The 18,215-nt window shown below is 37.8% G+C and overlaps 1 protein-coding gene across 4 annotated transcripts in view; it reads left to right on the top strand.

The window, feature by feature from the left end:
- The window catches only part of fig4a (FIG4 phosphoinositide 5-phosphatase a), an 81,711-nt gene that overhangs the window by 33,178 nt on the left and 30,318 nt on the right, over positions 1 to 18,215 (top strand). For all 4 annotated transcript variants that reach the window (XM_055016145.1, XM_055016144.1, XM_055016147.1 and 1 more), the window contains 8 exons: positions 1,736 to 1,852; positions 6,105 to 6,150; positions 6,669 to 6,817; positions 7,531 to 7,697; positions 14,168 to 14,306; positions 16,357 to 16,415; positions 17,221 to 17,368; positions 17,594 to 17,677. In XM_055016145.1, the coding sequence (XP_054872120.1) occupies positions 1,736 to 1,852; positions 6,105 to 6,150; positions 6,669 to 6,817; positions 7,531 to 7,697; positions 14,168 to 14,306; positions 16,357 to 16,415; positions 17,221 to 17,368; positions 17,594 to 17,677 (909 nt within the window). The remainder of the gene's footprint in view (positions 1 to 1,735; positions 1,853 to 6,104; positions 6,151 to 6,668; positions 6,818 to 7,530; positions 7,698 to 14,167; positions 14,307 to 16,356; positions 16,416 to 17,220; positions 17,369 to 17,593; positions 17,678 to 18,215) is intronic.

Below are 18,215 nucleotides of genomic sequence, written 5' to 3'. Positions count from 1 at the left end.
GCTATATCTTCCTGAAGGTCTTGTACAGTCAAACAGGTTTATTTACACGACCATTCAAAAGTCACTTATAAAAGTCCTTATTTTTGTAAGAAAAGCATTTTTTTCCATGAAGACAACATTTAATGAATCATAAATCCAGTGTAGACATAGTTAATGTGGTAAATGACTATTCTAGCTGGAAACAGCTGATTTTTAATGGAATATCTCCATAGAGGTACAGAGGAACATTTCCAGCAACCATCACTCCTGTGTTCTAATGCTACATTGTGTTAGCTAATGGTGTTGAAAGGCTCATTGATGATTAGAAAACCCTTGTGCAGTTATGTTAGCGCATGGATAAAAGTGTAAATTTTCATGGAAAACTCCAAACTTTTGAACAGTAGTGTATATTTTCCTTTCTCGCAGTTCTACTTCTCATGTAAAATTCTCTTGGTCCTCTAGACTCAACTTGACCTCCATCGTTCCTGCTAACTGCCATATCTCAATGACATTACAAACAGAGAAAAATACTACCTGAAAACTCTGCTATCTTTTTAAAGCCTCCTCCTGCTTTGCGTGCATCGATAATTTGAATTCTCAGAGTAGCTAGGCAGCTGCTAAGAGGAACCCGCGGCTGCTGATTTTTGGGAGGAGCATTTAAGAGTCTGAGTATTTATAAAGCCTTGAAATTTGCATCACCTGACCTTTCTGAACAATGATTGTGAACGAGCTAATTAAAATTCCTCTCCAGCCATTGATTAAACCCCTAAAAACTCAGCAATGTGTGGAGGAGTAATATGAAAGTAACCCCTCCCTGCCTTAGAATGGTTTAATGTAACTCTACAACATTGCTTCATCTAGAAAAGTGCTCAAACACTGTAATACTACTTTATGCTACTCTATGTCATAATGGAGTAATGAAGCCATACACGTCTGAACCAGAAAGTGATTCTGAAGAAGAATAATGATACAGGAAGTCCCAGCGTGCAAGTTAACCGGATTGGTTCCTGAAGTTTGCTACATATGAAACCCCAGAAGCCATTGGCATGCTGCAGTTTCAAGGTGGAAAGCTATAAAAGCTTTACCATGGTGCTAGCATATTAAAAACACTATATGGACCTGTTAAATAGGTATAAGACTAGATGTTTACTGGAGAAGGAGAAGGTTTGAGACCGTGATGAAAGTTATCTGAGAGGTCAAATCTTTTGGGGTAGCCAAACTTTTCCATGGCGCTCTTTTCCTTTTCCCCATTATAAAACTGTACAAAACAAAACTGATGCACTTACCTTGCTTAAAAGATTGTTTCATCATTAATTGCATGGTTTTTGGAAATCAGTTCATTTTCTACAATTGTAGATAAAGAAAGTTGACCAGTAGTGCCCAAACTTTTGCATGCTCCTGTATGTCCCCCCAGTATAAAACTGTGCTTTCTTATGTGAAGAATAAAGAGCTGCACAAAGCAACTAACGCATTATCTCTGAATGTAAATATTTGAAATGTTAATTTCCAAGCTTTCTCATTGTTTCTGATTTTTATTTTTCTGCTATACTTAAGACATTCCTCTCAAAGATGCCCGTATCCCACTGTTTGGATGGCTTTAGTTATTTGAACTTTAGCAGGAATATCCCCCCAATTTAGGCCAGCTTGCCTTGTGTTAATTCATTGAAAATAATTGAATAAGAATAATACAAAATCTCCAGCAGCTATTTTGAGCAAATGTTAACATTACCCCACAATTTCTCTCTTTCTTTTCCAGCAAGTTGTGCAATGTTCTGGACCGCCTTAGCATGATAGCGGAGAACGTGGTCAAGCGAACGGGTTTCTTCATTAATCGCTCTGACTTCTACTGTCACACCCTCAGACCAGACGACAGGTGAGATTTTCAGTCGTGATGATTGGCATACATTTGTCCGTCTGTCTGTCTGTCTGTCTGTTAGTTAGTTAGCAATGTTACTGAAAAAGGAAGTAACGGATTTGGATGAAATTTTCAGGGAAGGTCAGAAATGACTCAAGGACCAAGTGATTGGATTTTGGCAGTGATGCGGCTTATAGTCTGGATCTAGTTCTTATCTTTCACTGTTCTGTCACTTTTATTGGCCGCTAAGCTCTATCTTAAAATGTCATTATTGTTTTCCAGACTCTGTTTAAGGATAATTTGTGGCTGCCTTCCCCACTTAACAGCTAGCCGTTAGCATAGTTTTAGCCACTGTGAGAGTAGCTAATTTCTGGTTTATGGCAACAGCTTGTGGTTCTTGTTCAGTTTTTGCTGCTTGAGAGACATTTCTGAGGCCACAGAGTGATGACAGACAGAGAGAGGAGGCTGCATTAGACTCGGAAGTAGGGCATTTGATTCATCAATAATTGATCAATAAAAATACTGACACCGATAATTGGAAAAATGCCTAATGTCAGCCGCGATAATCAGCCACACCGATAATCGGTCTATCCCAAATTTTTACTCCGCCAAGGAACCCGGCGGAGTTAGATGACGATTGGCGCTGGTCTGTCTGTTCGCAACATTACTCAAAAACGGACTAATGGATTTGGATGAAATCTTCAGGGAAGCTCAGAAATGACACAAGGACCAAGTGATTAGATTTTGGCAGTGATGCGGCTTATAGTCTGGATCCACGGATTTGTTGATTTCTGTATCATTGCCAGATAGCGGCACGGCATCACTGTACCCATGACAACAAGTGAGCACTCCGTCAGCTGCCTGCTGATGATCACATGATTGTGATCCTACTGCAAATCCACCACTGTGGACTTATCAGGACTTATCCATCAGAAATAATACAAGGAACAAATGTTTAAATTGTGGGGTTTCTGAGTCCCATCAATTCCCGTCGCCCGCTACATATTTAGGTCACATGATTTGGTATCCATACATAACATTCACATGCATAACACACATCTGTGCATGAACAGCCTTGGCGAAGTACTGCGCGCTCTGAGTGCTTTTGTAGTTGCTCTTATTCTCCAAGAATAAGCTTAAGCTTCGAAACACACAGCCAGACATGATTTCAAACTTTCAGTCAGCTGTTAAGTAAAAAACAAATACTTTATTCAATGCTTTCATATGAAGAAAACTAAAATGAAACACATTCAGACAACTCATGAAATAATTATGGCATTAGAATGAGAGAGGATAGCAGATAATATTCACCACTGATGAAGAACTGCAAGAAAAAGAACCTATGTGCACGTCTACATATCCACCTTTTCCACTCTTGCGTTTAAAAGTGAGCATATTGTTCGTTTTTTGTATTCATGCATATTCAGAATCACACTTATCGATGCTGCATAATTTTGAAAATCTCCACATATAAATTCTTAATGGAAATTATGCCTGATGGTAATGGTATCGCAGAGATTTCTGCTAACGAGCTGAGTAGATTGGCGTCCATGTACTTAGCGCCTGGCTCTTCCATTGTCTGCATATTTTAATCACTTTCACCCAACATTACCATTCTGTTACATAACCCAACGATCATGCCACAGCCAATATTTATTACCCCTTCTTCTGCATTACACAACGCCGTCTCATTTTCTTTGCTCGACACACTCCTTGCACAGAGCCCCACGGTCCACACAAAAACCCTCCTAAGCATTTACTGTATGTAGATGCACAAATATTCATAGCACCTGTAGCCTTCATCACATGCAGAAATTAGCTTATGAATAATGAAGATGATTTAAAAGATTTGTTAGCACGGCCTTTTTTGTAATTAAATTCTTGCTTGTAGTACTTTTCCCTCTGCATTCAGTCAAACGTGGACAGTTAGTTACTTGTTAATTGCTCACTGATTTCACTCAGGTCATTGGGTTCATGCAGTGATGAGATAAGTTTCGAACTTACCCCTCTTGATATCTGGAGTGTTTGTCTTCAGAGCTTCCCTTTGAGCAATTTGGAGCCAGCTTTTCTTCACAGGGGGATTTTCTTCTTTACTTGCTGCTGCTTTCCAGAGAACACTTTAACAAGAAAGTGTTGAATGAGAGTAGTGAATTGGGTAAAAAGAAACAATGAAGACAGAACCCAAAATCAGAAGTCAGTATTCTCAGAAAGTGACTTTCTTGGACTTTAAAATGTAAAATTTAAAGGTAGAGTCCGTGATTCTGATCCAGCACACTTTTTGTAATAAAGAAAAAAAATAGGGAGTGGTGGAGTGGGCTGAGAACAACAGTGTTTGTTCCTTAAAAGTAAAGCTACTCTTCAAGAAGACTGGTGGCCAATAAAGGTGAAAAAAAAATGACTGGTCCACTTTTTAATAACACAAATCCTTATTTTTGTTCTTTCCCAAGAGTATCAAGAAACTCTAACTTAATTATATATAAAAAACTTTTATTAAAGCTTTTCAACTTTCTAAATCAACGTGTAGACTTTAACGGAAATGGACATTGCATCTAACATGGCATTAAGCAGTAGCAAGCTATCTATCTGTACATGCTAACTAGCTAAATATCAATGTAAATATCTAAATCAGATTCCACCTTTAAAATGTATCACACTTTTAAAGAATGTGATTAAAAAAATAAGTCACTGTTTAGTGAAACCTGAATATTCAAGAGGTAAATAAAAAGATGTAGTCTGAATGCTAAATATGAGGCTACAGTCTGTAGCGTGTTAAGGTAGCTTAGCATAAGGACTACAACAGAATGGAAAGTAGCTAACCTGTCTCCCTCCAAAGGTAACAAAATCCATTTACATTAGGTGCAAAACAGTATAATAATAATAATAATAATAATAATAATAATAATAATAACTTTATTCATATAACACCCTTACGAACAGTGTTCACAAAGTGCTTTGACAGTTAAAACATGTTAAAACAACATTAAAACAAGGGTAAAATTTGGCACATGCTAGCTATCAGCATGTGCTAACTAGCTAAGTATGAACAGATTTCATTTTTAAAAGTAAGCTTACCTTTAAAGAATATAACGAAATGATTTTGTCACTGTTTTGGGAAACCTGAATAATACAGAGATAAATGAAAAGATGTAATGTACATGCTAAATATTAGGCTACAGCTAGCTGCACGTTAGCTTAGCTTAGCATAAAAACTAGAAGCAAAACAAGAAAGAAGCTCACCTGGCTCTCTCCAAAGACAAAATAATCCATCTAGATTGGAATTGAAAAGCATGGTAAATATGGCACATGCTAACTATATGCATATGCTAAACAGCTAGCTAAATATCAACAATTGCTCTCCAGACACACAGATTCCCCCTTTAACATTCATCATACTTTTAAGAACAGGATAAAATGAATACTTTTCTGTTTTGGGAAACCTATATATTCCAGAGATAACTAAAAAGATGCCATCTGAATGATAACTATGAGGCTACATTAGCTTAGCATAGCATAAAGACCTAAAGCAAAATGGAAAGCAGCTAACCTGGCTCTCTCCAAATGTAATAAAATCCATCACAAATCAATGTATGAATGTCTTATTTACTTTTATATGTACAGAAAAAAACAAACTTAAGAATACAAATTAGACTTTGATGGCGTCTCTCCTGGTTGTCTGCTCATCAGTATTGTGGTAATGGCAGCACAAAATAATCACAGAACAGTCCAGCATGTATCTAGCTATTTAACCCTTCAGTTTTGTGTTTTTTTTTCTAGTCTTTGACGTAATCTGTGTTTGGAAAAATCTCTTGACTGTTTCTTTAACAAATTAAAATAATATTTTTACTTTGAGTCACGTTGGAAAACGACAACTATTGTATTTTTTCACATCCTTTGTTTGGGATTGCAGACAAGTACCAAATTTCGTAAGTGTGAACACGACATCCAGTTTTTATCTCTGGGTATTCAGATTTGTCTCCTGAATCTCCTCCTGTACTTGTAGTCCTAATGGAGTTCATTGTGTTTAGGTGTCTTTGCTGCTGCTGTATGTGTTCCATTATGTTTCGCCTTTGAATGGTGATTATGTAATCACTGCCATGGCTATAATCGCAATTTCACTGTAATTGCACTGGAAAAAAGACGAGGAAATGTGCGCTCAGAAGAGCAGAATTGATACGTACAGGTTTTGCTTTTGACTGTCTCCAGGAGTTTATCCACTTAGTTGAATTTAACGTTTAGTTGTTGTTGTTTTTTTTTTTTTTTTTTTTTACAGGTGGGGAGATTTAGGTGGACACATTGCATCCAGCGGGCGAGTGCAGGTATGGCACGCATAAACACAGTTTTTTTAGTGAATCTGTTACAACTTTTATACATATGAAGGTCACTGATGGCAACAAACCACATATCAGTTTATGGCATTGATATTTCTAGGCCAAGAACAACAGCAGCTTATCTTTAATTTTTAAAAAGATGCCCATCATTCATTGCTATAGCTACGAAACTAGGCCAATGCATTTATTGCCGTCCATAATGACAGATCTTGACCGTTTTAATGGAGAGACCTTGATCTCACACACTATGGTCTTCTTTGAATGCTCCATTTCTAAAAAAAAGATAATTCAGTAAGGTGAAATGAGATTATATCATGTTTCACACAGCCGAACCACAATCAAAATTCAAGCAAGACTTTTTTCTATACTTAGATACTGTTCGGTCTAATAAATTACCCTTCATTAGTAGACACTGGGAAATACACGAACACATGTACATTAGTTAAATCAGTAAGCAAGGTATGTGCAACATCAGTTAGTAAGGTGTCTGAGTCTTGTTGTTGTAGACTGGTGTGTTGAGGACGAACTGTGTGGATTGTCTCGACCGGACCAACACTGCCCAGTTCATGGTGGGCAAGTGTGCACTGGCCTATCAGCTTTACGCACTGGGAATGATCGACAAGCCCAAGCTCCAGTTTGATACCGACTGTGTCAGGTAAACCTCACACAATTTGCCACCAATCGTCAAGTATCAATGTGTTTGTTCACGTGTTCAAAAGTTTGGGATCACTTAGAAATGTCCTTATTTTTGAAAGAAAAGCAGTTTTTTCAATGAACATAACGTGAAATCAATCAGAAATCCAGTCTAGACATTGTTAATGTGGTAAATGACTATTCTAGCTGGTTCTTTTCTGTTTTCTTATCTTTCACTGTTCTGTCACTTTTATTGCCCACTAAAGTTGACATTAAAATGTCATTATTGTTTTCCAGATTCAGTTTCATGGTAATCTGTGGCTGCCTTCTGACTTACCAGCTGGTCGTTAGCATAGCTTTAGCCACTGTGAGAGGAGCTGATTTACAGGTTCATGGCAACAGCTTGTGTTTCTTGTTCAGTTTTTGCTGCTTGAGAGACGTTTCTGAGACCACAGAGTGACGACAGACAGAGAGAGGAGGCTGCATCAGACCACCTGAAGTAGCGCGTTTAATTCATCAATAACCCATCAGTAGAAATACCAATACTGATAATTGGAAAAATGCAGAATATCGGCCACAATAATCAACCAGGCCGATAGTCGGTCTATCCCTAATTTTTAGTAATATAACTACTGTCACAGGTTAAAAAAATGAATATTATGCTTGCTGCACAACCAAGGTTCCATCGTCCTTGCATGAAAGTCTGTCTTTGTATTTGTTCTGTGTGTGGATCAGGTTGTTTGAGGAGCTCTACGAGGACCATGGAGACACTTTATCGTTGCAGTATGGCGGTTCACAGCTGGTCCACAGGGTCAAAACTTACCGCAAGATCGCACCCTGGACACAGCACTCCAAAGACATCATGCAGACGCTGTCACGCTACTACAGCAATGCTTTCTCAGGTGTGTACAAAGTTCCCTTCATTGTCTCCTGTGGGAGAAATTTGTTTTGGACAAAGGCATGAAGCAAGCTGCACTGCAACGCCTAAAACAGAACATTTCCTACTAAAAACACATAATATATGTGACATGTAATCTTAGACATATAAATAAGTTACAATAATATAAAAAACTAAAATACACGCATACCCTCATATATACATATATACACTACCATTCAAATGTTTGGGGTCACCCAGGTAATATGTTTTCCATGAAAACTCCCACTTTTATCCATGTGCTAACATAACTGCACAAGGGTTTTCTAATCATCAATGAGCCTTTCAACACCATTAGCTAACACAATGTAGCATTAGAACACAGGAGTGATGGTTGCTGGAAATGTTCCTCTGTACCCCTATGGAGATATTCCATTAAAAATCAGCTGTTTCCAGCTAGAATAGTCATTTACCACATTAACAATGTCTAGACTGGATTTCTGATTAATTTAATGTGATCTTCATAGAAAAAAAACTGCTTTTCTTTCAAAAATAAGGACATTTCTAAGTAACTTTTGGACGGTAGTGTAAATAAACCCCTGTTTGACTGTACAAGACCTTCAGAAAGATCTAGCACTGCATCCATGTTTTCAGAGAAGAGATGACACAGAACTAACTAGAAAAGCACTCAGAGAGCACAGTACTCCACCAAGGCTGTTCATTCCCCCATATGGCATTGTCAGAAATGCTGCATTTTTTTTTTTTTTTTTTTTTTTTTTTAAAGAAATGCACCTTTTTTTGTGGAAATGCAGCATTTGTTTATTAGTTTTACGATGAGCTGTCTTGTCTGTATTAAAAACCTGGCACTTGCGTTTTGAATGTGAAAACAAGTAAATACAAACTTCATAACCAACTGTGTTAAGTAGCTCAATCAGGACTGTAGGTTTCCTCAAGGAGCTACTTCTAAATTATTGCAGTTTTTTTCCTCTATCGCCTACACTTTTAGAGCAACCTTAACTAATATAGAGCAACTTTAACTAATATAGAGGAACTTTAATTTAGAGCAACTTTAATATTGAGCAACTTTAACCAATAATATCAACTTAACTAATGTAGAGCAACTTAAATTCACACTACCGTTAAAAAGTTTGGGGTCACTTACAAATGTCCTTGTTTTTGAAAGAAAAACAACTAGTTGACTCCACACTTTTCAACGGTAGTGTATAATTGTAATGTCTGATCATTGAAAACTAACATGCAAGTGATGCATGTTAGTTTTTGTATTTGTCAACAATATGTATTGTTGACAGCTACAAAGAGATATATTTCGAGGACAATGCTATGAGAAATTTTCAATATGCCAGCCAATTAGCACTCAAGATGTAGGACGGCTGTGCAATATATGCAATTTAGGTTTGTGGTCTTTTTAAATGACATCTTGGAGGGGTGTACACAAGCCACAGAAACCAAAAGGACAGCCGTACATCAAGCCAGGATAAACATAATTGTACCACATGACCTACTAAGACGACCCCCCTCTCCCACGTCTTTGCTTTTGACTCTTTTCTTTCACTTAATTTTGAAAAATTGGATCATTGGCCGGCTTCAAAGCTGAGCCAGGAGAGTAGCAGATTGTTTATTTAGAGGGAAATGTCAAGTCAGAAAATGTCATGTAGTGCAACACACACAGACTGTCATACACACAAGTGCTCAGTAATTTATGAACTACACACTCAGTAATCCCATGACCCATATCTGGTCTTATGATTTGAAGTGGCTCACCAAGATGTGACTCCCTGATGGCACTAAAGAGCATTGTATAAGGGGGGAAATGGCAACAAAACCAAACTCTCTTGTAGTGTTGAGAAGCAGCTGGTGTCTGCTGTCAGCCTGCCCTCTTAGAAGAGCTCCGCCGTTGTCCCAGATTTCTCAGTGATTGCGGTTCCATGCTCTAGACTCGCTAGTTAATCACACATCTCCAGCTGTTTAGTCCCAGCGATGTTACCGACCTGAAAGAGTCCAGTTCTCTCCTCATAGTTCTGACCTACCACCTATCACACATGCTGACATAACCCTTAACGTTTACCCAAGATGCACTTTTTGAGTCACATTGAACATTTTCTAGTTATTTTAGATACATTTTGAATCATGTTGTTCATCATTTTGGTCAGTTTTTTTGTTTAGTTTGGACAATGTTTGGTAGATTTGGACAATTTGGAGTCATTGGGACTCCATTAGGAGCAAATTTTGAGGGCGTTTTGTGCAAATTTGGACAAATTTTAAATAATTCTGAACAATTTTTTATTTAGACAATGGGTTACCCATTTTGGGTCATTTGCGAGTCATTTTAGATAAATTTTGAGTCATCATATTCATCGTTTTGGTAATGTTTTTGTTTAGTTTGGACAGTTTTTGGTACATTTTGACAATTTGTAGTCATTAGGAACAAATTTTGGGGGTGTTTTGTGCAAATTTGGTTAAATTAAATCATTTTGGGCAATTTGAGAGTTATATTTTGGACTATTTTTGTGATTTCAACAAAAGGTTGGTCATTTTGGGTCATTTGTGAGTCATTTTAGATAAATTTGGAGTCATTATGTTCATCATTTTAGTCAGTTTTTGTTTTTTTGGGGGTCATTTGAAAGATTTTGAGTCATACTGAACATTTTGTTGAGTCATTTTAGACACATTTGTCATCATTTTATCCAGTTCTAGAGTGAGCCCTGTCTATAGATGGTCCTGGTTTCTTCCATCGTCTATAATTGCTCTGACCAGCCACCTATCACACATGCTGATATGAGCCTTAAAGTTTACCCAGAATGCACTTTTTGAGTCACATTGAACATTTTCTAGTTATTTTAGCTAAATTTTGAATCATGTTGTTCATCATTTTGGTCAATTTTTTTGTTTAGTTTGGACGATTTTTGGTACATTTGGACAATTTGGAGTCATTAGGAACAAATTTTGGTCGTGTTTTGTGCAAATTTGGATAAATTTTAAATAATTTTGGGCAATTTGCAAGTTATATTTTGTACATGTTTTGTGATTTCAACAAAAGGTTGGTCATTTTGGATCATTTGTGTATCATTTTAGATAAATTTGGAGTCATTATGTTCATCATTTTGGTCAATTTTTGTTTTTTAGTTGGTCATTTGGACAATTTTGAGTCACACTTAACATTTTGGTAAGTGATTTTAGACACATTTGTCATCATTTTATCCAGTCCCACAGAGAGATGATCCTAGTTTCTTCTTCCATCGTCTATGATTGCTCTGACCAGCCACCTATCACACATGCTGATATGAACCTTAAAAGTTTACACAGAATGCACTTTTTTAAGGTCTCCCCATGTTTAGATATGACTTAAATGATTTCGAAACTTTTTCCAAATGAGGTAAAAATTGTCCAAAATCACTCAAATTTTATTTAATTTTTTTTAAAAGGCTTGAAATATGTGATTTTACTTTTTTTTTTTTTTTTAAAGGAACACTTTGTAAATGTTTTAAAGAAAATTCCAAAACTGACTTCTTTGGCTCCTTGATTTCTAGCTGCTTCAAGGAGGAGACCACTGAACTGTTGTCATTATGCAGAGTGGAAGTGCTGTAATTGCTTTTTCTTACTGTGCGGTTTGTATTTTTCTCCCAGTTGATTTTGAAGTCTTTAGGGCAATAATGTTGACCGGCACAGCAAATTACACATCTTTCATCTGCAGACACAACTAGATTTGCTGTCTGGCTTTTAATAGATCCCACTTTTTGCGTTTTTTCCTCAGCTGGCATAGAAGAGAAGAGAGTTTCCTGATCTTTGTTGTTTTTCAGTGCAATCCTGCCATCAATCCCTTGTCTTTTTTCTTCCATTAGATTAAAGTTATTGTCTGTGTACTCTGCGTTGAATAACTACCATCATAGAGGCACAATGGAAAATACAACATAATTTTCCTTTTCGAAAAGTAGTACAGCATTTGACATTATCTGTTACTTTATGAACTGTTTACAAATCTCACTTTTTGTTGGAAGTAGTTCATGGTTAAACTACTTTCAACAAATAGAAAATAATTGCTAGTTTGGAGATGGTTGTCTGTAAAGATGTAAATGTCATTTTCAATGTTTCAAACACCAAATATTTCAAAAATATCTTAACAATTTATTTTGATAATTTTTACTTTTAAGTGGGTCCTTTAGCATGCAATTTCCATTTTATGTTGTCTTTTTACACCTCATTTAAATAAGAATGTGTTGTTTTTTTTTTTTTAAATTGGAAATACACAACAATGCTTCTTCCATGCAGTAAATAACACACACTTTTACATCATTGCCAAGCAACTTTTACAGCTTCTGTCTGACTCACAGACAAGTATACTGTACATGCTGGCATTTGCTTTGTAGCCTCTTAAATTGTAGGAACAGTAAGACTAAACGCTATGACAAAGCACAATGAACAGACCTGTTTGACAGATTTTTATTATGTGCATTTCATTCATAATACATCCTGTAAGACAAGGCTTTTTGTGCGACTTCTGTTGCACGTGTATATTACGTTCACAGATCATCAGTTACTCTTATCTTGTGACGTATTGAATGGATCTCAGGCTGAAAATTACCTTGAGAAAAAGGCTTGATGGCAGGCTTTAATAGGACCCAATTTAATTTCTAATTATCTAACGTGACTGTCGGAGCAGCATGCACGTGGCTTCACAGTTGGGGGATGGATTAAATGGCATCAAACTGGGCAACATGCAAAACACGTGACGCATGCTGAGCACACAAATGCTCACGGAGATCATCTTAGCACACGTTCATGAGCCAAACATGTTGTAGTGTGACTGTTAGAGTTTTCACAGGTACGGTTCCTGTCATGTGAACAGAGACACATGGTGTGAAGAGTTCAGCTTTACTTTGGTTTTATTATTAGGCAGTTTAGCACTTTTACTCTTTCTTCCTGAACATGAATAGCTGGGGAAGTGTCCCTCTGAAGAATTGAACTGTCAGGTGGATTTTATGAAGCTCTGCAGTTTGATCGGAGAATTAGCTCCCTTGTTAGCCGTAGCAGAACAAGGGTCGAGCATAGACTTTGTGAAAAGATAGTTGTAGCAGCCCGTTTGTTTACATTGGAGTCAAACTGAAGCCAAGAGAATGGCTTTATGTTTAATGTCGTCTTTTATGGTTGGAAGCGGAACCATCCAAATATGTGAAGCAGGTTGGAGTGAAGCCTGCACATTGGCTCTGTAAACGTTTCATGTTTAGTTCCCATATTGTGGCCTTTTTCAGCCAGTTCATGACATTTTGATGTTCCCAGAATGTGTCTTTCAGTTTGACAGTCGAAAATACTGCAGTGATGTTTTTTTTTCCACCGTGACTGTGTAACCGTGGGTTCTAGTCCTGCTCTTAACGGGCTGGACTGCTTCTGTCCATGTCCCCTTCAGCAGTGGTCCCCAACCACTGAGCCACAGATGGGTACTGAGCCGTGGATCATTAGGCACCAGGTCACATAGAGATATTACAAAGAGTTAATTTTATATTTTATTTCTGGCGGAGTCTGCAGGCTGTTTTATTTTGAAAAATGACTAGATCGTCTTCCCGTTGCTTCCGTCTCTGCTTGTTTCCTGCACTTGATGTTAAGTGAAGCCGCCAGTCAGCCAAAATTAATAAAAAACTAAAATCTTTGGAGAGATTCCTTTAAAAGAAGGAGAGACTTGATGCTGACACAGAAGAAACATTAAATATTTAGCCAGAACAAGTAATTTTATTTGTTTAGGACTCTTTTTTAAAACAACAACAACAAAAAAAAAACAGTTTCTGTCTGTCTGTATGTCCGTCTTTATGTCTAATTGTCCATCCATCCGTCTGTCTGTCCGTCTATCCATCTGTCTGTCTGATTGTCCGTCCGTCTGTCTGATTGCCTGTCCGTCTGTCTGATTGTCTGTCTGTCCATCCGTCTGTGAGCAATGTTACTCAAAAATCCATCAGCTGCCTGCTGACGATCATGATTGCGATCCCATGATTGTCTTGCTTGAATCCGGTCCGTGGTGTAAAAAAGGTTGGAGACCTCTGCCCTTCAGGAAGAAGACTCTCTCTGCATCCAGCTAGCACAAAACAAGATGCAAATGAGTTTGCGACATGAGGACTTGCTATTGCTTCCAACTTTCTTCCTGAGCCATCATTTTACGTGATAATTTTGACAGATTCACAGCAGTCGTTTTTAACTCGTGTTTGATAAAAATGACTGAACAAGTTATCAATTATCACTGCAGCAAAGATTTTCTGTCGATTGACGAACAGCTTAATTGACTAGTGTTTTCTGCACTAGAGATACTATGTATTCTCTCAGGTACACTCCTTGATGTAAACCTTATTTATGCAATTTTTTAAAAACTCAATTAAATGTGATGATATAATCTTCTCATACATGCAAACACATCTTGATGCAATTTATGACACACTGTGCCTTTAGATTTTCCTGTTGCTTGTTGTTAATCTGTCCATATGGTTCCTCCAGATGCTGATAGACAAGATGCCATCAATTTGTTCCTCCAAGTTTACCAGCCGTCGGAGACCAAGCCGCACCTTTGGGAGCTGCCAACTGACTTCTACCTGCATCAAAGGAGCACCATGGCCCTTCCTCAAGACAGACGCAGGTCAACACAGTGCTACATGTACACGTAGAAGCACACACCACATATTGAACATACTGGCATCTGAATATACAAGAGCATTTATTTTTGTTCCATTTTGAACTGATCGAACTCTCATTTTGGCATGTTTGTGTTTTTTGCTTGTTAAGTAGGTCAGTGTGGAATCATTCATTAAAGATTCGTACCCGCGCTGCCTTGGATGTACAGCTGTGTTATGAGTGCTGAGGTAGCTGCCATCAGTGTGTGGGTGGATTTTTATGAGACTGATTTTATGGGCAATCCGAGTGGGTGCAATCACGCTCCCTCAATCTCATGACAAGGGTCGCAAAGATTTGAACTCCAAGTAACTCGAGGTTGTTTGGGTTCCGCTCCTGAGCTTCATGTCTTCCCACTGCAGCCTGATATGTGACCCACATTGTTTCAGCTACAGAATCTGTGTGTAAATAACTGATAAACATGTTAGCTGTGAAATTTCAACAGACCATAACTTGACAGAAACACGTGTATATTGACAAACACAAGCAGCAAAATCTGAACAAATCTTCAGTCATTTCATAACGCATTCATAGAAGTTGGTCAAAAACATTGCAAAATGAAAAAAATGCAAGACGGTCAGTTGTGCTGCAGAAAATGCATCCAAAACACAAATAGTCAATAGTCAGTCGGAATGAGACAAAACAACAACTTTCCAATGATCATTTAAAGGGTCATTCCAGAATTGGAAGACATTTGGGCTTCAACTTTTTTGAAAAATAAAGCTTCTCTTTTACAGCTTTCTGCTCCATATTCTTCAATAATAGGTAATAAACTATCAAAGGCTTGATTGGCTCAACTTACACATCAATGGTAGCATTTTTATTCCATGTTTTCTGTGTTGTTTGCTAACCCTACTCTAATCACAGTAACAGGGTTGCTAATCCATGCTAATGTGATCTTTTTCTCAGCAGTAGAAGCTAGATATTTAGCTGCTGTTACTGCTGACCAAGAGGACAAACTGACTGATGGAAAACAGTCCAAAGAATTAGTCTGATCCTGATAATATGAGGTAGAGAGAGACATTCAATCAAGGCTGACAGTGTTATGAAAATATGAAAAATAGAAGAGAGGACATAGCTTTGCTCTACACATTCTTTAGGAAAACTGTTTGATGATGTTAATTCCATTGTTTCATGTGATTCACTGTTTTCTTCTTCCAGCTAAACAGGGTTGTTGTGGGACACATGTTCCATGCGTAATAATTATTTATAATATTATGTTGATTAAAAAAATGTTGAAACATGCTCCGAATCTAAGAATTTAATACGTTTGACCTCCCAAAGAAAGGAGGTCTGAGTGAGAAAAGGCTAGATAATTTTGCATGTCCATTTTTCATACTCGTTGCTGAGCCCAACCCTCCCTTTCTTCTCCCAAGCATTTCCAGTGTAGCACATTAATTTTGTCAGTTTTTTTGCATATATTAGATCTATTTGCATGTGTTTTGTTTCTATTCCTAGCATATTATTTACAGTATGTAAGTATGTTCAACAGCACATAGAAGCTGTAGTTTCTATATTCTGGCGTCCTACTCGGTGCAGACTTTTGTAACCCATTTCAAAGTTTGACCCTGAGTCATTCTGTCCTTGTCATTTGTGTGCATGTATGCATGGGTGTATAGCTTTCCATTGTCTTCATGCTTACATAAATGTTGACCCGAATTTCTTTCACAGGCAGCTGGTTTATGTAGACACAATGGGCCGCGGTAGCTCCATCATTATTCCAAGAAATTAGTATGGCTGGAACTAGATTGAATTTGGCAGTCACACATTGCACTTTCGCTCAGAAACTGGCGTAAGCAGCACACTGCACACTAAACTAAATAAGCACATTCACTCAAATTGCTCACATTGAATAAAAGTCTGATGTATTCAGGAGTTCTGCAGTAGGTGGTCAGACCATGCTGGTTTTAAAGTCTAGGTTACCTGAGGCCCGAGAGGAGACGGTGCAGACTGCACAGCAGTCAGTGGGAAGTTTTCAGAAAGGTTTTAACACACATATATGCCTTGTCTGTCTCCAGCTACACACTGTGGTGGTCAGAGGGAATCCTGTCCTACCTTCCTGTGGCCTATGATGAAGGTACTTTCAGCATTTACAATATCTGCATTTTTCACAATAGCTTTCAGAGCCATTGCTGGAATAGATTTTCTAAACCATTCTCGAGCCATTTGACTTCAAGTAGTAGTAAAGGGAGAGGTAACCATGTGATTATAGGTTTATGTACATTTACCACAGCTAGTATTTTCACAGGTAAAGATGAGCTATTCTGTTTGCTGTTGTCCTGCTTAACCAGCCTGGCCTTAACTCTGAAATCTGAAGTCACAATATATTTATGGTTGTTTTTAAATATAAAACAACTTTTGTGAACACTCAAACAAAATGAAATTGTATATTTACTGGTGATTATTTTTGATGAAAAGTAATCACACTGCATTACATTTCAGTCATATTCATCATAGTGAATAAATGGTGCAGTGCTGTGACTCATCGATGCACTTTTGACAACAGCGGTGTAGTTTATCACAGGTCTTTGTTGGCTTTGGTCTTTTCATGGGACATATTTGCAATACTGCCGCTGTTACACTACCATTCAAAAGTTTAAGGTCGCTTGGAAATGTCCTTATTTCTGAAAGAAAAAAGTTTCCAGCAACCATCACTCCTGTGTTCTAATGCTACATTGTGTTAGCTAATGGTGTTGAAAGGCTCATTGATGATTAGAAAACCCTTGTGCAGTTATGTTAGCACATGGATAAAAGTGTGAGTTTTCATGGAAAACATGAAGTTGTCTGGGTGACCCCAAACTTTTGAATGATAGTGTGTGTTTTAAGGATCTGGGTTTAGTCTTGTAATGTCCTTAACTTGTGTTTTTCTTGTGTGGAACCAGTCCCCTGTGATGACACCATGAAGAAGGTCAAAGTAAAGAGAGTGAACCGCTTTGATGAGGGTATCGACATCTACACGGAATTCTTCAAACCTTATGAACTCACCTGCTTTGATGACACATTTTGCATTGCCATGACCAACTCTGCAAGGTACATGCAAACACATGAAATATACACAAAATGTTTGACTATCCAGACAGTGTTGAAGGTTCCGCTTTAAAATTACTGAAATGTTTATGTGGGCACTGCAAGGTTGTCTCAGATTTTGGCAATGGCACTTTGGATAAACAATGTACCAGACATCCATTAGGTGCTATTGTTGTGGTCCAGCAGGATGTCAACTAACAGACTTGTTTTTAATTTGTGTTCATAAAGGGAATTCATGCCTAAGACAGTAGGAGTGGATCCAAGCCCATTCACAGTTCGCAAGCCGGAGGAAACTGGAAAATCAGTGCTGGGGTGAGTGCATCTTTGTCTCCGTCTACATTTGGGGTGTTTTGGAAGGTGTTTTTTATTTATTTTTGATGTAATGAATCCCGAGTCACCATGCCCTCGTACGCACAGCTTCATTTGACACTGTGTTCTCAGGTAACCAAAAACAACACTCCGTCCTTTTTCCTGTTTTTGGTGAGAACACGCTGCATCAAAATTAATGAGCTGCTTGTGTATGTGTGTAGTTTTTTACGATACATATTAATGCACTCACACACTACTAGGAAAAAGAATAATGCAAAGCTTCTACTTGTTTATAAACCTTATGTGCTGTTGGTTTTTAATTGTCTCCTATTATTGGAGCACAACAGGACCACTGCCCCACTAGGCATGACTTCAAATGTTATGGGTTGATTCAGTGTTTTCCTACGATGCTGACCGATTACCCAAACATGTTTGTTCCTGGCTTTCTAAAAAATAATAGAAATGATTCTCTATCTTTTCACTGTCAGTGACACTGGGTTGTGTTTTATAATAGCGCTTGAATACAGTTCAGTTACCTTGT

This window comes from Amphiprion ocellaris, chromosome 12, assembly GCF_022539595.1.
Source record: "Amphiprion ocellaris isolate individual 3 ecotype Okinawa chromosome 12, ASM2253959v1, whole genome shotgun sequence".
In the NCBI taxonomy this organism is placed as follows: Eukaryota; Metazoa; Chordata; class Actinopteri; family Pomacentridae; genus Amphiprion; species Amphiprion ocellaris.
This window is presented reverse-complemented; position numbering and strand designations above follow the sequence as displayed.